Consider the following 23312-nt stretch of genomic DNA (forward strand, 5'->3'; position numbering starts at 1 on the left):
ATTGAAAATACAGCTCACCAGTCTTCTTTTAAAATTCGCACTATTTTCTTAAAATGTCACTACACAAACTTATTCCACTATTTACTACCTCTCTCTTTACATATAACTCACATGTACATATTTGTGAGTAAAACTGTTTCAAACAGGAGAATGCACATTTATTTCTCTACAAAACAAGTCAATTTAACGAGATAAGCACGAGACAACAGTTATACCTGTTTATACACATTCATACGTGCATGTGCTGATCAACTGCTCATACTTGCATTACATCAAAAGATGCAATTCACAGTCAGTGCGTTAAACATAGTATAATTTATTATAAGAAATATTTTACTCCTCTTTTCCCACTTTTCAGAATAAAAGTGCTTAGAGCCTACAAACATTAAAATCTGGCCCTGGGTAACCTTACATCAGAAACAAATAACAGAACTATCATTTGAGCAATGATTATCACCAGTTGAGTGATCAGGAACAAGAGTGCAGAACCACACACTCTTTGAGTGGACCACAGTTGAAATGTGCAACTGCTCAATATGATTAACGATTGTATTCATGATTTATTGTAAACTCCTTTGACCAAGTGGTCATGCCAGAGTATAAACAAGAACTTTTTTTTTTTTTTTTTTTTAGATTAGCCTTTGAATATGTGCCATAGGCTATGATGTGATGAATTTGTGACCCTTCTGGAAATTGCCTATGGCCATTTCCGGTTAAGTCAGGATATCCTCGGATGCTGACTTAACCAGATCTTATCAAACTATTATTAAGGTAAGAATTAAAATAGAAAATACAAAGTTAACAAAATTAAATTACAGAGTTAACTTTACAGAATTTACATCAGCTAAGTTTTAATCAGAATTAAAATGTCACAGTAATAAAGCGGTAACCAAAACTATCTACATGCTATGGATTTAAAATTTTATGCTTACAAGATACCAAAAATAATGTATTTAAATGGAATTTAACTCCCAATCAGTATTAGACAGACGTCTGCTATCCCCTATCTCTAAAAACTTCTTCATATGTGAACATAGATGCAAAATATTTATTCAATTTGTTAGCAACCTGTACAGGATCATCAACCATTATGTTTTTCATAATCTGGGTTGCCCAATGGATATGAATGGCTTATAGTTATGTTTATTTGTTTGTAAACATTTGATTATATTTCATTTGTCACTACTTGAAAATGTTTAACAGCCAAGGAGTGCAGCATCAATCAGCTCACATATTGCTCTGAAGACAGGATCCAGCAAGGGTTCTGAAATGTCACCAATATATCAAATTTAGTGTATTAAAGGTCATAAGTACTTAAAAATACTAATCTGAATTACATATGGTATAAGAGTGTTTCATTACATAATTAATCCATAAATATGTCCTAACTCTGTTGCAAACATCACATTATTAATTGCTCTTGAGGCAATATAGACACAATTTTAAAAAAATGGCATAGTAAGTACTTATTCTATTTTAATCATTATGGTAAAAATGTTTGAACTTAAACATCTTTCAATGCTTAAATATAACATGCAACAAAAATAAAGATATCACAAATGTTATATGCCACAGAACCTGCTAATTAAATTATGGAAAAACTCTAGTTAAATTACACTAACCTGCAGTATAAAGACTGTGGAATTCTGCTCTTGGTATGGCCAATTTATATGATAACATTGTAGCCAAAAGTATGTGGCCTTGTTCGTGGCACTGATTTAATGCACAAGTCCTAAAACAGAAAAGGCACATAACATTAAGCTATTTCTCCATTATACATTGTACAAAACATCAATAATGAGTGATTTAACCCAGAAATACCGGTGTCCTTAATCCTGAAAAAGACGCACCCAGACTCCAATTTTCATTCTTTATTTCACATTCATTTGTGAAAATCGTTGTTCACATTCACTTGATGAAATTGGTATCGTACTCAGAGCGTTCATCAAATGCTTCAATTCTTCCGAAACCATCTTATCAATTAGGTACCCCCGAAATCCAAAAATTGTATCTCTTTCATTTAACTGTGACCTAATTGACAATTTTCTAACTTCATTTTTGCCAAATGCCAACATTTCATGTTTAGAAGGTTTAATACCTTTGTTGTCTTCATTTTCCTTCTCTTGTCACCGATATTGTCACTAGTTCTTTGAACTAGTTGTTAAATTTGAATTTTTTCTTTTCTTTTTTTTTTTTTTTTTGAAACAGTCCAAAATGTCGGTGTCATTCGGATATTCAGGTACTGTGACCATGTAAACAGATATATAGAAAATTTATGGAAAAACGTGGATAAGGGGGGAAAAAATGCACTTCCACGAAACAACAGATGGTTATTTGTTGGCATAAAAGAAAATCACTCTCTCCTAATTCTTGAACAGGGTGCTTACAGTTGATTCACAGTGGTGTCCAACCTACAGCCCATGCGGAAAGTGAACTAAAACAGCATTTTAAATTTTGTTAATTATCAAAAAATTTTCTCATTAAATGATTTGTTCAGTAAATGTAATTGTATATTGTACTTAATAAAATTTCCAAATATTTCCAATATTTCTTTTTATGTAACAAGATATGGAAAAAGGAACAATAATTTTTCTCGAATCACTCAGTGCGGCCCGTGAAAGAAATCTAACCTTGAACTTTTTTGAATATGGCCCCTATATAGGAAAACTGCATTTGTGTTTTTGTATGAGTGGCTCTTAGAACAGAAGTTAATCCCTGCCTCGTTGCTCTGTTCAGTTTTTATACTCTGTCAAGGTAAGGCCAGTATGTGTCGTGTAATAAAAACAAAAAAATTCCAATTGGTTGAACTAGGATAGGGAAAAAGGAAGCAGAGAGAGAAAAAAAAAAAGTTCTAATCTTGCACAGGAGATTTTCATCCCACATGGAAGAAAGTGATAAGACAGAAAAATTTTGTCTGTGAGCTTGTGTACATGTTCTGTAGAGTAGTATTGTGTATTGGCCTTTTGGCTACCTGGAAGCAGGGATCACCTGGACTTCTGCCTCCAGGTACGCATCCCTAGCCATGGGAAGACAAGGCCTCCCCTACTATCGGCTTGCCCTCCTCCCTGGGGGACGACTTTCCCAGGAAGGAAAAAAAAACTAGAGTAAGGTGAAGCGGGGGGTAGGACGAAAGGGGGGACTCCCCCAGCCCAGGATAAATTGTTACGGGGGGAGAAATGAGAGTGGGTGAGAGGTTGCTAGCCTGACATGGGGGAAAAGATTGGACACCACTGCAGTAGAAGATTGACCAAAGCCCATTGGCAGTATCGGGAATACCCCTTGATCTGTCACTGTTGACCAGTGCAACTTCTCTGTATGTGGAACAGGTGGTCGTATAGGTGTTACAAGTATCCCTCAGTTGCAGAATAGTAATCCCGTTAGCTCTCTTAATTCGTGTAGCAGCACTAATTGCTGAACGACAGAAATGCAGACAGTGGGTACCAAGTTAAGTCTGTCCTCATCCGTTCTTTATACGAAAATTTTCTTCACTCAAGAGAAACTATTTTAAATGTAACTTCCAACAGGAATTCAAAACAATTCGCTATAAAAGGAGTTTGCTAAACAGAGGTCTGACTGAGTAATTTAGAATGCTAAATATGGTTATAAAGTTTTATATAGAAAATATCTTAACAATAGACAGTTAAAAATTAAAATTTAGTTAAATAACTTTAAGCTTATTTGAATAGCAGGTAAACATATTAAAAAAAATTTTTAATAACATAATATTACAAATTTCAAAATGTACTGCATCCAAATGTCACACATTCACTGTTAATAAAGGTACTGGTATGCTGTACCGTTGCATACTGTCCCAAAAAAAAGCAGTGTGCATTACTATTGCATTATAATATTTCTGAGTATTACTGGGGGGACCATGCGGTGAAGGAATAGTCACTAAGTCCGAAGTACCAAAACAAATATTTTCAGTGAGGGGGACACAGTAAACTTTGCGTTGGGGTCCACTTTTTTCTAGTTACAACTCTGGCTGGAGCATTGGGTATTATGTTTGTTGACATATGCTAGCTGACAGAATGAATGGGAATTGTGGCAGATGCACAGAAATGAAAATTTCCCATTTTAAGCATAAAAGTCATTGTTTTTTTTTTCCCTTTTTTTGTTATAAATCATGAATTATTACTATTTGCTAATTTGCCTGAAATGTAACACACTGCATGCATTAACTCACTTGTCTTCTCTGTCACTAGTCTCATCAGTTCACCTGTCATCCATTTAGGTCTAAATCTTAGTTGGCATGAAAAGTTCGGTAGTGTCTACAATTACTTTCCCAAATGCTTCCCATTTAGAATTTTCCTTTGGTAACATTATCAGTCGGTCTCACTAAAAATAATTTAAAACTGCCTAAGACCAATATAGTCACCTTTACAAAAGTAAAATCCTTTCCATTTACCTTTGTCGTCCAATAAATCCAGAAAGGTTCTGCTCTTGTGCAAATGGCTAGTCCACAAGTTCACTCATGTAAATCGTTAAAGTCAGTTACCCATTACTGAGAGTCAATAATGAATAATTATAAGCTAGTTCACTAAGACAATAGCTTTGCACATGACATACTGCATCATGAAAATATAACTGATTTACAAAATCTTTTTTTTTTTTTTTTTTTCAATATCTATTTCATGAATAATGATGCCAATAACAATTTTATTTGCAATGTGCATTTCATAATAAGGGTTATTTCAACTGCAAGCATATTACTGGTGGTTTGCATTGCTAAAAGTTGCTTATTCATAAATTAAAAAGTTTTTATTATGTCAAATTTCTTTAAAAACTTTTTTTCCAGTTTTTGGCTTCTTTTATAAATCATGTTAAGGAGTTTGCACAGGGAAATGATAAAATAATAAAACATTTTTATTTAACCTTTTAAAACATTACATAATGAATGACTTTAATACAGAGCATTCATGAAACAAAAATATGATATATAAGACAGTTAACAAAAACTTACTTAACACTAAGACTCCAGAGTTTTTCCCAGAACTGATTAAAGTTATTGTCTAAGTCTGATGAAATTGGATTTTTTTTTCTTATATACTGGTATGCCCTGGCAGCAGCTTGACAACACAATAAAAGCCATCCTTGCACTTCTAGTCTATAAGTGAAAAAACAAAAATAAATAAAATTTAAAAAAATAAATAAAATATATTTTTTAATATATTTTACCCTACTAAAAGTAATGAGACATGTAATTCAGGACACAACATGTATTGTGGAAGGCTTTCCAACAATTTCTGGTAAAAACCCTTCTATGATAATCACTTCATACAATCACTGCTGCTTTCTTCAAAGCAGTGGTAAGTTCTGGTAATCCAGAGAGCCTTCTTGGAAGATTTTCTAAAACATGCTGATGGTATCATAATTTCTGTTTCCCCAATCAAGTACCCCAATGGTTACTTCATCATCTGGCCAAAGCTAAACCAGATTTTTCAGAATCTATTACACATCAAGTGCATGTGCAGTTGCCTCAAAGTCAAAATTAAAGCATATATAAATGTTATTTTTCTTATAAGTAGCAGATACAAATTTGCTAACATGTGTGACCAGCCAATGAGAAATGAATAAAGTCTGTGTGCATTGAAGAAAACACTTCTAAACGCCAGTCTACAGAACAGACACATCCATCATCTCCAATGAATTAAAAAATTATAGCCACAATGTTTTGGGACAAAGAAGGCCCAATTTTGGTTGACTGTTTAGAGAAAGATAAGGAAAGATACTGCCAAACACTTGCTAAGTTTAATAAGGCTATAAAACAAAAAAAAAAAAAAAAAAAAAAAGAAAGAAAGAAAGGCTCTAACAGGGCACCAAATCAATGTTGCATTCATGGTAATGCCAGGTCACACACTGCCCACATGACTCAAATGAAAACAGGGAGGAGAGTTTTGCCTCATCCTGTACGTAGACCAGACTTGGCACTATCTAATTTTTTCTGTTTGGACATATAAAGCAATATCTTTATGAAAAACACACACTTTTTGAGTGATGAGGAGCTGAAAAGAGGAGAGAGGCCGGTTTCAACTACAGAGTCTATCCTTTTCTCACAGGGCACATGTGAATTAAGAAGAACAATGGCAAAATGTTTGCTTAATAAATGATATGAACTTCAACTTTGAAATTTGTTGTCTTTATACTTTTTATGGCCAAAGAGAACTGTCCTTTGTACTATAAGGATGTTGCAGAGGTCTTAAGCATAAAAGATCACAGAGATTCCCCCAATGTTCAAGCTCAGACCTTTTTTAAAGAGGATTTCCAACAAAAGTGATATTACAGCTAAAATTTAGAAAATTCTGCTTTCGAATTGAGGTGCCCAGCATCATATAAGTAATATGGTTGAAGATGTAGGTGTGCAGTTAAAAAATGATCTGCAGGATAATGTAACATGGTTAGTCTAACTCTGGATGAAAGCACAGACATAAAAATGTGAATCTATAATTGAGGAAGTGTGTGTGGCATTTTCCAATGTATGGAACTATGAAAGGTAAAGATTTTTGAGAATCTCAAAAACAGAAATCGCAAAATCTCAGAAACTCAAAAAATTTTATTTAAAAAAGATATTTTTTTTCCTGTGGCTGCCAATAGTGTACTAGCAATGACAGTTAAAAATATTGGTTTCATTGAACCTTTACAAGAAAAACTGGCCAGCTATTCTACCATTTCATTAAGTAATTTAAATTTTATTTTGAATTATTTGTAATGTTTAATGGCTAAATAGAGGAAATGCTCTTAGTCATTTTGTTAATGACTGGATTAAATTAAAATTTTTGTCCTTTAAACTGAAGAAGACTTTTCTCTTGAAAAACAAAGAATGGCTTCTAAATCTCATGTTTCTGACTGCCATCACAATATATATTTAACAGATTTGAATCTGATCTTCAGGGGAAGAAGCAACGTGTGCAAAATTTATATGAATATTAGACTTCATTTTCAAAAAAATTAGAGTTATTGAGTTTGAACATGACTTTGACACATATACCCTGAGGTATATTTCAAATGTGTTATTTGCTGCTTGCAAATAACACATTTGATGACACCAAGAAGATGGAATGAGAAATACAATGTTTACACAATTATGTTTCTATCTTATAAGAAGAGTTTTCCTGGCATAAGATTGTCAAATTCATGGTCCCATGTTTAAATATAATTTGAACTCTTAAAAAGGAACTGATGATAATCTAGAGCTGCAGTACTTCCAGTTTCTTGAAATTGAGTCACTGTAAATGGAGTAACAGATTTTCCAAAAATCTGTTACTCCATTGCAGGGTTTCCAAAAATGAAGGCCAATATTTGAATATTTGTTCATGTGCTCAATTTCAGCTTCCATTCAAATTTTTTCAACAATGAAAAAAGTTGCATTTCCTCTTTTGTCTGCATTTGAAACAAGTTACTACTGTAAGCAGGTTTAATTCAATTTACAATCAGCCGACAACAGAAAATCATGAAGCTTGCCTTCATTCTCCAGACTACCAATTATCAACCTCAACTTTCCATGGCAGCCAGGCTGAAATTCAAGGGATCGCACTGCAAGAAGCTACGCTCATCAGGCCACAAGGACAACCCGAAATTTTCCAACAACAATTCACAGAACTCACCACGTACAGTCCAAAGCACTGAGCAGATAACGCCCAGCGAGGCCGAATTTACGGAAGTTGCGCCACCACTTGATAATACTCAACACTATGCCAGTCTGCAAGAAAATGTGAACAATAATACCTACGAGACTGACACCACCGTTACAGATATAACGCCTCACACCGACGCCACCTACAAACCAACACCAGGCCACCTGAACCTGTCAGCATCGGATGCAAGTATTGATGCATCTTCAGCAACCCCTCGGACAGCTTATATTATGCCAATATCTGAAAACAGCCAAAGTGCACCTGAACGGAGGTCCGAAAGGTGCCAAACCAAACCCAAATTACCATTCAATACCTAAAATCATCCCTAGAGCAAATCATCGACAGCAAAATCAACAAAATAGTGGAAGATCTCATTGAGAAATAACTAGTTGCCTAACAAGTTACCAAATCAATGCCAGCCTGCAAGCCAACTCTCACACACTGGAAAGCATGATGTGCAAATTTTCTGATACAACAGCATCACCCCAACATGGCTACAAACAAACACACATGATACTCAATTTTCAGAGTCCACCCGGGATAAGTCATACACAGAAATCCTGGCCACCGAGATGAGTAGTAGTGGCAAAACCATCAAAGGTCAAGCTCTAATATGCACTGCGATAAAATTGCACAGCTCCCTCTGAACTTCAATCCCTGACAGTGACCTAAACCCATCGCTGACTTCCCAATGCAGTCAAGAAAATATACCAACAACCTCAACAAGCCACGTCGACGCCCAAGCAAGCTCAGTTAACACAATTCAAACTCAAATGGATGATAAGCAAAATAACAGCACTGCCCAATCTGCTTCACAAGAAACCCACACTCAGAGAAAAGCTGTAAAGTATGGCACAGCAATAAACTCCAAGCTACGAGCTTTCAGGACTCAAGACACTACCAGAAACAGTACAACCAGCCTTTTTGTATCTCGACTGGAACTATGCACAACCCCTGAACTAGTCATACAAGTCATATACAAAGAGCTGAATCTATGGCCAACTGTACACAGACTACAAACTAGGAGTCAACAATATGCTCCATTTAAAATTGACTGTAGCCAACACCAAGTAAACCTGATAGGAAGCGTCGCCATTTGGTCTGTCAGAATGAGGATCAGGCCGTTTGTTCACGACCAATCAACCTCAAAACCTAAAGTAACTACTCAGATCCGACAGAAGTACTCCCACCGCAGTCACAGCTGACTTGGTGATTATAATTGCTTGCCAGAAAGGATGCCAGTACCAGAACCTTCTCACACTAGCATACTGAAACAAACTCCGCCCAAGGTTGCCTTATCCCTATCCTGATCTCTCAGTGTCGAGAACCTCTACTTGTTCACAGCCGGGAAGCAAGGCTCCCTCCCTTGAGAATAAGCATAACGACCTCTCCTACCATCCGCATGTTCCAGAATATCAGATCCTTAAGAAACAAACTTAATACACTGGAAGGGATTCTACTCTTAAACTCCCTAGACATCTTGTGCCTCGCTGAAACGTGGTTAGAGACGAACCAGACAGATATAAGGTGCTCCATTCCTACAGGCTTTCATGTACTTTTAGCAACTCCACCCCCTCTGCAGTTATCGGCTTTCACGATAACTGCACAGGGGTGGAGTTGCTATAATCTTCAATACAGCAAAGTTCTCCATCGTACACTCTGTCTCAAGCATCTCTCAAGATGTGGAAGCCTTAATGATAACTCTGGAACATCAAGATACCACTATAGACGTCGCATCCCTGTACCTTCCTCCAACGCCAACTATGATGACCATCGATGAAGCCACTAACTGGTTAATAAATAATCTGCACCCAGCAGCCACTCATATCGTATGTGGAGACTTCAATCTTCTGCCATCTACCCAACACCTCAAAAGTCGGCTCACAGAATCTCTCTAATCAATCCAAATCTTCCAAGTTAACTACCAGCCAATGAGAGACCAAAACCTGCTGGACAGTCTATTCTTCGGCGATATGTCAACTCAAAGAAACCACAGCCGACATGTTTCAATCAGACCACCTACCAACCGTATTTACAGCTCTTCTACCCAAAAAATATTTCAATAAACCAAATCTGTGCGAAAGGTCGCCACTCTAAAAATCGCTCTTCACACTGCTACCAAGACAGTCACCATCACTCCCCGCTCAAGAGCGTGGTGGACTCCCCAGCTCAACCAAAGTTTCCACTACAAACAATCACTACACGGCAAAAGAAAAGCTTCTGGCGATGTCTAAGACTGCATTTCATTCTCCAAAGCCAGGGCCAAATTCAACAGAAACAAATCAGCTACAATTAAGAAGCACCTCGAAAGAACTCTAAAAAGGGGACCATTCTCCAGAACAAAGGCTAATTGTTCCCAGCAACATCGACCCAGTTGACTGGCTTGACTACGTTGCCAGATTTTCTAAGCAACCTCCAGCTCTACCTAACCTGCCACTCTCACCCACTGATAGTCTCACTACGATCCGAATTTCCAAGCAACAGCTGATGGAGGTCATTAATACTCTCCCTCTCACAGCAACCACCGGTGACGATAGCATCCCTCAGTTCATCATCAAATGCTTAAGCATCTTCATCATCAATTCACTCCTCAACCTATATAACAGATGCCTTGAAGTTCATTTCTTTCCACCCCAGTGGAACAAGTACTCTGTCCGACCCCTTCCTAAACACTAACAATCGATGCTCCCAAGCCAATATAGGCCCATCGCTTGCACCTCTGTATTGCTAAAAAATCTGGAGAAACACTTCTACCGTCTCACCCATCAAATTCTCTGTGACATTCCTCAGCAAATACACTATGGGATATCAGGAAGGTCAACTATAACTAACCTTGCAACAATCACACTGCACATCTTAGAAGCCTTTGAACAAAGAGACAGGGATTGTCAGTTATATATCTTGACATCCATTCTGCATTTGATGCCATCTATATACCCAATCTCCTACATCTCTTAGAAAACTACTTCAATTTTCACAGCAATGTTCTTTGGTTCCTAGAATCTCTCCTATCCAAGAGGACCCCTGTTCTAAAGAACGTCATGCATCACATAACTGCCGGTGCCGACCGGGCTAGCCGGGTGGGTAAAGTACCTGCCTAGCAACCCAAAGGTCACGAGTTCGAATCCCGCCTCGGGCTTGGATCAAAGCACTGCAAAAAGTTTGGGAGGTGCATTATGGCCACAGAAGCCGATGCGCCAACAACTACAAAAAAATTAAAAAAATAAAATAAATAACTGCCGGTGTGCCTAAAGGGGGGGGGGTGTCCTGTCTGGCATTCTTTTCTCAGCAATCATGGTGCCGTTTGTGACCAACAAGGGCAATTGGATCACACATGCTGATGATGTCAGCTCCTTACTAGGATATCGTCATCCAATTTGGCAGCCGAAACCACTCAGCAAATCAATAGCAAACTGCAGGACATGGCTGACTATCTCAATACTTTCAATCTCCAAATCAACCCCCTAAAATCGGCACAAATAATTTATTCACTAAAGGACAGCCCAACAAAGTTGGAGCCTGTGCTTAACAGTTCCTCAGTTCCAAGTATTCAAACACACAAAGATCTGGGGGTCATTTTCGACTCCAAACTATTTTTCAACGATCACATAAACCTCATAAAGATCACGTAAACCTCATACAGTCGAGGCTAACCTCACTATGCTGGGTTGCCAAACAAAAGCTGCTCCACACCACTGACCCAAACCTGGTAAAAAGATACATCGTATCAAACCTATATCCGACAATACTATATGCAGCAGAGATATGGGCCTCGGCTGCCGAATCTAACATTAAAAGGATATTCTCTGACGAATTCTAGCTTCTAAAATGGGCTAACACCAAACTTTGGCTTCACCCAGAACTCAGATCAACGCAGTTAGCAGATGCCCTTCAACTGCGCAGGCTCTGATCCTACATCGGAGAAAGAAGGCTGCTGTTCACCATCAAGATGGCCACCGGTAAAATTACAGAGCCAAACTTCTGGGATCACTGTTCTTGGCACATTTTTCCCCCTTATCTCCAGTCTTCAGCACAGCTGCTAGCAAACCATAACCAGCTAGTACTAACCAGCAGATTCATGCCAAAGCAAATGCAGCTCGCCCTGCAAGCCATCGACGGGGACCTGACTTCAGCAATAATTCAGACACAGCATGGGTTTGTTAAGGGAAAGTCTTGTTTGACAAATTTGATAGGATATTATGATGTGATTACAAAGGAACTGGATGCAAAAAATAATTTTGATATCATATATTTGGATTTCAGGAAAGCTTTTGACACTGTTGCGCATGGAAGACTATTGTACAAATTGGAGCAGAATGGTACTAAGGGTAAGTTGCTACAATGGATAAAAGGATGGTTAAGTGGGAGAATACAGAGGGTGGTAATCAATGGGTGCTGCTCTTCTTGGACTAATGTTATTAGTGGAGTCCCACAGGGGTCGGTGTTGGGTCCACTGCTGTTTTGTATATTTATCAATGATATCGATGAAGGTATATCAGGCTTAATGTCGAAGTTTGCAGATGATACAAAGGTTGGCAGGGTTGTTAATGACAGTAATGGCAGTGTGCTACTGCAACAGGATCTAGATAATTTGGGCAGATGGGCTAAGAAGTGGCAACTGAAGTTTAACCTTGACAAATGCAAAGTACTGCATATGGGTACCCCAGAGAAACGTACCAACTGTGTGGTACTACACTTAAGGTGGTAGAAAATGAAAAAGACCTGGGAGTTATTGTGCCGTCAGATATGAAGTTTTCTGAGCAATGCAGACAGGCTGCCAGGGCAGGTAATGGGGTTTTGTCAATGATATATAGGAATTTTGCTAGCAGGGAAAAGGAGGTGATTGTCCCTCTGTATAAGGCAATGGTCAGGCCAAGCTTTGAGTACTGTGTACAGGTCTGGAGGCCTCATTTTAGGAAGGATGTAGATTTACTTGAGCGTGTACAGAGAAAGGCAACAAGATTGGTGAGGGGAATGAAGGGATCCTCTTACCAAGAGAGGCTTAAGTTCTGCAAATTGCAGTGGCTGGAGAGTAGGCACCTGTGCGGTGATCTGATTGAGGTGAATAAGGCCTTGAATGGGTTGAGCACACTGAATTCTGATGGGATCCTTCCACTTGTTCAGATTACGAACCTAAGGGGGCATAAATTTAAATTAAGAAAGAACAGAGGTAGAATAGATGTGCGGAAATTTGCCTTTAGCCTTTTAAACTTCCATCTGTCGTTGTGGAAGTTGATAGGTTGAATAAATTTAAGGAGGAACTGGACAGGCATTTGGAGGGAATGGTGTGATTTTTTTTTTTTGGCTGATGCTGCATAAGCTCATACACTTGCTTTCTTGCATCACATGCCACTACTACTACCACCTCCAAGCTCCTTAACTAGGATATCGCCATCCAACTCAGGAGCTGAAACCACTCAGCAAATCAATAGCAAACTGTAGGATATGGCTGATTACATCAGTATTTTCAACCTCCAAATCAATCTCCTAAAATCGGCACAAATAATTTATTCACTAAAGGGCAGTCCAAGTTGGAGCCTGTGCTTAACAGCTCCTTAGTTCCAAGTGTTCAAATGCACAAAGATCTGGGGGTCATTTTCGACTCCAAACTATCTTTCAACGATCACGTAAACCTCATACAGTTGAGGCTGAATTCGCTATGATGGGTCACCAAACAACAGCTGCTCAAAACCACCGACCCACACCTGGTAAAAAGATACATTGTATCAAACCTACACCTGACAATACTGTATGCTTCAGAGATATGGGCCTCGGCTGCCGAATCCAACATTAAAAGGATATTCTCTGCCGAATTCTGGCTTCTAAAATGGGCTAACACCAAACTTCAACTTCCCCTTCCTCCAGCACTCAGATCAATGCATTTAGCAGATGCCCTTCAACTGTGCAGGCTCTAAGTCTACATGGGAGAAAGAAGGCTGCTATTCATCATTAAGATGGCCACCAGTAAAATTACACAGCCGAACTTCTAGGATCACTGCTCTTGGCGCATTCCTCCCCCTTATCTTCGGTCTTCAGCACAACTGCTAGCAAACCATAACCGGCTAGTACTAACCGGAAGATTCCTGCCAAAGCAAATGCTGCCATCACTGCCAGCCATCGACAGGGACCTCCAAGAAGTGGTCAACAATAAAAAATACAGGAAGGGAATCCTCGTCGAACTGAAAATGTAGAACTGTGCTTTGTTGCCTTCCAATAATCTGATGTAACCTATATGTTTTTCTCATGTGTATCTCTTTTGTAAATATGTATTGTAAACCCTTGGCACCACCATGCCGTGATTGGACTAATTGTATGTATATCATGCTGCAATTAAAGATTCTATTCTCCATTCTATTTCTGCCTGGAACAAAATATACACAAAACTTTTCATCCAGATAATTGAGAACATTTTTTACTTTGGATTCTCTATTTTGGATTGCTTTTATTTGCAGGAATGCAATATCCAAAATATCTGCAGAAATCTTCCTGCTAAATGCAATCTTGAAAGGCAGAATTCTGTCTGTTCATTCTTCAAGCCAGTTTAATTTAGTCTCAAATTAATAATAATACCAAAAAAGATCTTCAGTTCATTTTGTGAAACCAAAACCTAGTCACAACCACATTAAACAACTGGAAACGATTTTATCTGAAAAAGCATTGTTAGCATAGTTATTCGTTTCTTTTCAAATTACATAAAATAAACAATTGGTAAAAAACAGTTAAAAAACTCAAGTTTAATTTTTGGAATACTTGATTTACTTGGCCTAATTCCACAGTTTGAAACAGTAAAGGAAAACTATTTCAATGAAACATCATTTACCTTGCTTAATCTCCAATTTTCCACACAATCTTCAAGTGACAGGTCGTCATCAATTTCTTCATCACTACTAGCAGAAACATTGGACTGAAAATAGCATCAATGCTTAACTATCCAAAAAAAAAGTAAATCAAATTCTGAACCAGAAAGTTCTAACATATTCTCAATTTCTTCATCAGAAAGGCCTTTACAAGTTGTTGATCCAGTGTCTAAATATTTCACTTCTAACACAGAGTGTAATTTACACTAACTTCTCAAATGAAGAAAAAGAAAAACAACTTGCTTCTTGCTTTTAATAACTGAATATATACATCGATAAACAATGATATCGTTTTACATATTGTTTCTATAAAGTATAAATAGATGGTAGTAGAATAATTATGCCAACGTGGCAGAAAATCAAATGTTTTAATTGGCAACATCGAAATTCACAGCTGATGAAATATCGAACAGGAAATGAAATTTTACAATGTCATTGTAGATACAATATTAGACTGTGCAAAAGGGTTAAAATGCTTGGTAGAATTCTTCATTCTTTTTAAGTGTCACTAAATCTGTGTTTCATAATCAGTGTTAAAATCAGTAAAATGTACCCATCTGAATATAGCAATTATGAAATTGCAACTCACATTAAATTTTATTGTTATTTACTTTTTCAAAGAGAAATAAAGAGTATGAATACGAAATGATACTTCATAACATCAAGTTTGCACTTACTTTTTACAAGATTCCAGGATCTGAAAGACAGTGTCTACAAGAAATTCTATGTCATCTAATGAGGCTGTTTCTGGATACTTCTTCAAAAATGCACACAAAAATTGTAACCTACAATCATTTTTAAATATTTAAATTATTTGTTTATAATTATTTTCATAACAGAAAATAATAATAAACATAATAAAATTACTTTTCAGATAATGTTTCCGTGGAAACTGTAAATACCTTCAGCTGCAACAATAGTTGCTTTGTCACTATTCAATAAATATTATAATTAAATTATTTTGAAAACATAACATCAAAATAAATTGGGTGCAAAGTATTTTGGAATCATACCTTTCATTTAAATCTTACATTTTTTGATAACATTTTTTAACATTTACAATCATAAAATGTACTTTTCCCATGAATGGATAAGTGTATCTAACAAAAATGTACAATTAGTCTCACACAGAAGCTCATACTGAATGTGGAAGCACTATATGCAAAATAAATCTAAATAAACAAATCTATTATGTCCCAAACCAATATTTATTAACCTTTTCTGACTTACAGCCTAGAGGCTTTGGCTTGGTCCAAAGGCCTTGGTTTTGCCCAATCATGGGCTGGACCAAGTAAATGATAATATTCGGTCTTGGTCGAAATAATATTAATCAAATATTAGATAAAAACTTCTGGGGGTTATTTTGGGATAAAAACAGTAATGTTATTTATTAAAAGTGACTCTATTTTTTATTGCAGGTTTACTAATTAAAATGGGTTTTATATTCCATAGCAGTTGCCATGAAAGAACATCAAGTCAACCTTGTGAGTAAATTAAAGTAGTTCTAAAAGATACTTCATGGCTAAATGCCGAAGAGTATGAAGGAGTCTGTGCATGGGTAATGCATACACATAATTTCTACTACAAAGGTAGTTTTAATGCATCATTTTTAATTATATCTCATATTGTGAATACCTTCATAACGAGTTTCCATGATATTGCACTACCTCAAAAAAGTAACACGTCACCTATGGAGAAGACTAAATAAACTTGCTTTCTTGCATCATATGCCTATACTAATGCTAAAGACTAATGTTACTTATTCTTGGCAGATACCACCATCCAGATTTTGAAGCTTATTGGCTTCTCATCATGGGTGGGGAGATGCCCTGTTGTTGCAATAGTGACAACCCAGTAATGGGTAAAGCGTTACTTATTCGAGATAATGCAATACCGTGGCAGCTCGTTGTGAAAGTATTCGCTATATGAGATATAATTAAAATGGTGCATTAAAACTACCTTGGTAGAAGAAATGATGAGTGTGCATTACCCATGCATAATTGAACTCCTTCATACTCTTAAGTATTTAGCCAAGAAATATCTTTTAGATTAAACCATGCACATCACAGGCATCTCTCATATTGTGGAGTTATACTTCATAACTGGGTTTTCACTATTGCAATAACAGGGTACTGCCCACCCATCAATGAGAAGCCAATAAGCTTCGAAATGGTAACAACAGTCTTCTCTAATGACGAAGCATTGCTTATTCTTGGGATTTATGAGTGGTTTAGTTCAGTGAGTGAGTATGAGGAGTAACTGTCCCTTTCCTCTTTCAAATTTTCCTCTTTGAGAGGCGGGAACGAGAGTAGCCTTGTTCAGGCAGTTTTTACTGCTCAGGAAAATAGAGAAGTTTTTTCTGTTCTATTAACTTAAATTGGAATATTAACTTATTTTATAGAGTAGCTTTATATTATTAGTTATGATACTTAGTTTAAATTTTAACTTAGATAGAGATTTTGTAGGTTATTACTTAGTATCGGTAAGGGTATCCAATCCACATGTTTTACAAATTTTGCAGAGCCGGCGAATGGGAAGTTTTATAGCTATATTTAGTCGCTTTTATATTAAATTGTTATATTGAATTATATTAAATTTAATATAACAATTTAATATAAATATAATATAACAGTTTATATATTAAATATAAATTTAATATATAAACTGTTATATTAAATTATTTTCTATAAGTAGCTTTTAGACATAGTAAAGATCCTTGGTTTATTCTGAATTGAGACAGTGAGATTTTAGAAGTTAATTAATACTTAAGTGTAGTAGTAGTAGTGGCATGTGATGCAAGAAAGCAAGTGTATGAGCTTATGCAGCATCAGCCAAAAAAAAAAATCACACCATTCCCTCCAAATGCCTGTCCAGTTCCTCCTTAAATTTATTCAACCTATCAACTTCCATAACGACAGATGGAAGTTTGTTCCAGCAATTAACCACCCGCTGACTAAAGGCAAATTTCCGCACATCTTTTCTACATCTACCTTTTCTTAATTTGAATTTATGCCCCCTTAGGTTCGTAATCTGAACAATTGGAAGGATCCCATCAGAATTCAGCGTGCTCAACCCATTCAAGGCCTTATAGACCTCAATCAGATCACCGCGCTGGTGCCTAGTCTCCAGCCACTGCAATTTGCAGAACTTAAGCCTCTCTTGGTAAGAGGATCCCTTCATTCCCCTCACCAATCTTGTTGCCCTTCTCTGTACACGCTCAAGTAAATCTACATCCTTCCTAAAATGAGGCCTCCAGACCTGTACGCAGTACTCAAGGCGTGGCCTGACCATTGCCTTATACAGAGAGACAATCACCTCCTTCTCCCTGCTAGCAAAATTCCTATATATCATTGACAAAACCCCATGACCTGCCCTGGCAGCCTGTCTGCATTGCTCAGAAAACTTCATATCTGACTACTCAATTACTCCCAGGTCTTTTTCATTTTCTACCACCATAAGCGTAGTACCACACAGTTGGTATGTTTCTCTGGGGTTACTTCTACCTATATGCACTATTTTGCATTTGTCGAGGTTAAACTTCAGTTGCCACTTCTTAGCCCATCTGCCCAAATTATCTAGATCCTGTTGCAGTAGCACACTGCCATTACTGTCATTAACAACCCTGCCAACCTTTGTATCATCTGCAAACTTCGACATTAAGCCTGATATACCTTCATCAATATCATTGATAAATACACAAAACAACAGTGGACCTAACACAGAATCCTGTGGGACTCCACTAATAACATTAGCCCACGAAGAGCAACACCCATTGATTACCACCCTCTGTCTTCTCCCACTTAACCATCCTTTTATCCATTGTAGCAACTTACCCTTAATACCATTATGCTCCAATTTGTACAATAGTCTTCCATATGCAACAGTGTCAAAAGCTTTCCTGTAATCCAAATATATGATATCAAAATTATTTTTTGCATCCAGTTCCTTTGTAACCACATCATAATATCCTATCAAATTTGTCAGACAAGACTTTCCCTTAAAAAACCCATGCTGTGTCTGAATTATTGCTGTAGTCTTGTCTAGATGATCCTGCAAGGCATCTTTAACCAGTGACTCCATTATTTTACCCAGAACAGAAGTTAAACTAACTGGTCTGTAATTACTCGTGTCACCCTTTGACCCCCCTTTGTGAATTGGGGATACATTTGCACATCTCCAGTCCGTGGGAACCTCCCCTGAGTCCAATGATGCTCTCATAATTATGGCTAAGGGTTTGCTTAGTTGTTTTGCCGCCTCCTTTAATATAATTGGATAGATTCCATCCACCTCAGGTGCTTTTCTTATATTTAACTTCAACAATTTCTCCTCCACTTTGCTCTCAGTTTTTACAAAATCATTAAGTATCCTGCTACAATTTGATAACCTTCTGCCATTTTCAAACCTTAATAATTCCTCATGTGTGAATGTAGATGCAAAATACTCATTCAGTTTGTTTGCTATCTGAGCAGGATCATCAACACTCAAACCATCGATGTCAAGTGGACCAATCAGATTCATCCCCTTCCTTTTAGAGTTTATATAAGTAAAGAAATCCTTGCTGTTTTTCTTAGCCTCTTTTGCCAAGGATTTCTCGTAATCTGCCTTCGCCTGACTAACCTCCTTTGTGACCTGATTACAGACTAGCTTATATCTGCCATAGGCTTCTGAGTCGCTTGAAAATTTATATGCATTCCATGCATTTTTCTTCTCTGTTACGAGTCTCATTAGTTCATTAGATAACCATTTAGGCCTAAACCTTAAAAAATATTTCTTAATAGGTATGAAACTTTTAGTAGCATCCACGATTAATTCCTTGAATGCTTCCCACTTAGAATTTACTGTTGGTAACATCGTCAGTTGATCCCACTGTACAGAATTTAAAAACTGTCGGAGACCACTGTACTCACCTTTACGGAAGCAAAAACCCTTTCCTTTACCCCTGATGGTAATTAAATCTTTAAGTAAATCCCACATCAGTACATTGTGATCACTGCCACCTGGTGGTTCTTTTATCTACAAATTCTTAATACACAAATGATCACTGCTGATAACCAGATCAAGCGTATTGATCTGGTTATCAGCAGATCAAGCGTATCCGCTCTGGTTGCCTCTCAAACATGCTGCTGCAGAAAACAATCATCCAATAAATCCACAAAAGTCTGACTAGTGTGTGAGTGACCAACCCACAAGTTCCAGTCAATATCTGGGAAGTTAAAATCCCCCATTATAAGACATTCCGATTTACTAGCCCACTCTATTTCTCTGTACAATTGTTCATTGTACTCATTCAAGTCATTAAGCCTATAACAAACTCCTACTGTTATTTTTGCTTTCGCAGTGCTTATGTCACACCAAACTGACTCAACAGTGCACTGTTGATCTATATCAACAGGATGCACTTCTTTTGATTTTATGTTTTTCTTAATTAACAGCATAACACCTCCTCCCTTTCTATCCTGTCTATCCTTTCTGTACACATTGTACTCCCCAAATTCCAGTTCAGCATTCCTTATATCTGTGTGACACCACGTCTCTGTTATGCCAACAATATCCGCCTTTGATGTCTTGCCCAACACTTCAAATTCATCAAATTTATTTACTATACTTCTAGCATTGGCATACATGCAAGTATACATGCTCCTACTCCTATGCCTAGTTACCCTAACACATCCCATATACCCAACTATTTCAGGATGACTGCCATCCGTCCCTGAAACCCCCAACACCCCACGCTCCAGGTCGCTACTTATTCTAATAGAAGTTGTGCAAGAATCACCTTCACCTCTGCCTACGGCTACTGTTAAACTATTAGTCCTTTTATAACCCCCCCAAGCTATCAGTTTTCCGACCCACCTAACACTGCCTCGATAGCATCAGCAAATATTCTTGCACCCTTTCTATTTAAGTGTATCCCATCCCTATAGAAGCAGTCTCTCCTGTTAACAAGTACAGTCCAGGCTGAAAAAAATTCTACCCCTTGAGCCTTGCACATTCTTTCCAGGACCGAATTGATTAACAAGGCTCTCATCATATACTTCCTTCTATCATGTCTGGGCAGAATTGCAGACACTTTCAAATTCAACCCTAATTCTCGGCTTTTGTTCAAGTGATGTGTACTTGTTAAGTAATTTTGCCGGTCTCCTACTCCTAATATCATTAGTGCCAACGTGTACAACTATATCACCTTTTGTGCCCTTAAAAGATGATATCCGCTCTACAACGTCATCAACATTTGCCCCTGGCAGGCATACCCTGGTCCTGTTCCACCTATCCTTTTTACAAAGAATGTTTCCCGTTTCCCTGACAATAGAGTCACCAACAACTAATAGTTCCTGTGGGACCAGCACATTCTGCCTTGGGGGTTGCCGCTGTGTTGCGTGATGACCAAGTGCAAGCTCTGGCGTTGATGTGGGCAGCTGAGAGCCTGATGGGCCCCTCAATTTAGATCTTTCGAGGGCATCCACCCTGTCCTTCAAACTCTCATATAGGCCCATAACAACGCTGAGTTGTCGCCTGATTTCCTTACACTCCTTACATCGCGCGCACACACAAAGACATCCCCCATGGCAATATCATGTTCCGTTCCAGAGAGTTCGGCAAACATTTCACAAGTCGCACATTTTTTTAGGCTCTGATGCATTGGAGAATCGCCCCCTCAGTTCTCCCCTGAGTCACAGCACTCCTGCCACTTTGTGCCCATTGCTTTGCTGCTCTAGTTTAGGGCATGATACTTTAAATTAATAAAATCAATAAATTAAATTAATTAAATGTCAATACTACGCTATCTAATAGAAATAGTGAAGCGTATTACTCTATAAATTATACGTTAGAGCTACCTATCTACCTCAATTAAAAATTTGAATTCCCTACCACTATATACAAAAACAATGGCTGCACGATTCGAACGAAATAACGGTTTTACGTATATTAAGTAGTGTCTGTAGATTTACCGTTCGTAACTTGCCACCATTGTTATACGATACAACATTATATGCCAAACTAGATAGCATTAGCTTAGTATAGTACAGTATATAATATTATCAATTAATCAGTAAAATTTATTAATCTTGTTGAACTTCATTGTCAATTAAATTGTACTTTTTAACTAAATACATATAATGACTTAGATTTTACAAACGCAACATAATTAATTAATACATAATTTGATACAGAAGCTATATAAAGAAACTCGAAGATAATACATGATACTGAAAAAATATATATAGATATATAGTGTTACGAATGCTTTGGGATACAAGTATAGGGTTATAATTTTGTACTGAAATTGAAATTTTATTGAAATTGAATTGAAATCATGACTCAGACCAGAGCAGCAAAGCAAAAGGCTCAAGCTAAATGGAGTGTTGTGGCTCAGGGAAGAACTGAGGGGTGCAGTTGCCCTCTGAATTACAGCCTTTTAAAATGCGCTGCTTGCTTGATGTTTGTGGAGCAATCAGGTATGGGACATGATATTGCCAAGGGGGATGTCTTTGTGTGTGCGCAATTTAAGGAGTGGGAGGAAATGAGGCGACAATTCAGTGCTGCTTTCGACCTATATGAGAGCTTGAAGGACACTGTGGATGCCCTCCAAGGATCAAAATTGAGGGGCCCACCAAGCTGTCAGATGGCCACATCAACGCCAGAGCTTGTGCTTGTTCATCACACAACACAGCAGCAATCCTCAAGCAGAATGCGCTGGTCCCACAGGAACTAGTAGTTGTTTGTGACTCTATTATCAGGGAAACGGGGAACATGCTATGTAAAAAGGATAGGGGGAACAGGACCAGGGTATGTCTGCCAGGGGCAAAGGTTGATGATGTTGTAGAGCGGAATTTGAAAGTGTCTGCAATTCTGCCCAGACACAATAGGAGGGGATATATGAGGAGAGCCTTGTCGATCAATTCGGCCCTAGAAAGATTGTGCAAGGCTCAAGGGGAAGAATTTTTTTCAGCCTGGTCTGTACTTGTTAATAGGAGAGACTGCTTCTTCAGGGATGGGATACACTTAAATAGAAAGGGTGAAAGAATATTTGCTGATGCTATCGAGGCAGAGTTAGGTGGGTTGGAAAACTGCTAGCTTGGGGGGGGATACAAGGACTAATAGATTAACAGTAGCCACTGGCAGAGGTGAAAGTGATTCTTGCACTGCTTCTATTGGAATGAGCAGCAGCCTGAAAAACAAGATGCAGGGTATTTCAGAGACTGCTGGGAGTCATTGCGGTACAAGTAAACACATGGGTTGTGTTAGGGTAGCTAAGAAATAGGAACAGGTGCATGTATACTTGCATGTACACCAATGCTAGGAGTTTAGTAAATAAATTTGATGAATTTGAGGTATTGCTCAAAACATCCAAGGCAGATATTGTTGGGATATCGGAGACGTGGTGTCACACAGATATAAGGAATGCAGAATTCTAATTTGGGGAGTACAATGTGTACAGAAAGGATAGATAGGACAGGAAGGGAGGTGGGGTTATGCTATTAGTTAAGAAACACATAAAATCTAAGGAAGTGCATCCAATTGATGTTGGTGGAAAATGCAGTGTTGAGTCTGTTTGGTGTGAAATAAGCACTGGGAAAGGAAAAATTAGAGTCGGTGTGTGCTATAGGCCAAATGAATCTGATGAGTATAATGAACAATTGTGCAGAGAAATAGAATGGGCCAGTAAATTAGAATTTCTTATAATGGGAGATTTTAACTTTCCAGATATTGACTGAAATTTGTGGGTTGGTCACACTTGCACACTAGCAAGGCTTATGTGGATTTATTGGATGACTGTTTTCTACAGCAATGTGTTCGAGAGACAACCAGAGGGAGTAAT

General features: G+C 37.7%; 1 protein-coding gene across 1 annotated transcript in view; it reads right to left on the reverse strand.

Moving 5' to 3' along the window:
• LOC150081400 (serine-protein kinase ATM-like) overlaps positions 1-23312 on the reverse strand; it is a 313728-nt gene that overhangs the window by 209372 nt on the left and 81044 nt on the right. Inside the window, exons 10-12 of the mRNA XM_090380190.1 lie at positions 15169-15276; positions 4964-5107; positions 1623-1732 (exon numbers count right to left, since the gene is read on the reverse strand). Of these exons, the coding sequence (XP_090236316.1) occupies positions 1623-1732; positions 4964-5107; positions 15169-15276 (362 nt within the window). The remainder of the gene's footprint in view (positions 1-1622; positions 1733-4963; positions 5108-15168; positions 15277-23312) is intronic.

This window comes from Mastigoproctus giganteus, chromosome 8, assembly GCF_048544385.1.
Source record: "Mastigoproctus giganteus isolate SK-2022 chromosome 8, ASM4854438v1, whole genome shotgun sequence".
NCBI classification, from domain to species: Eukaryota; Metazoa; Arthropoda; class Arachnida; order Uropygi; family Thelyphonidae; genus Mastigoproctus; species Mastigoproctus giganteus.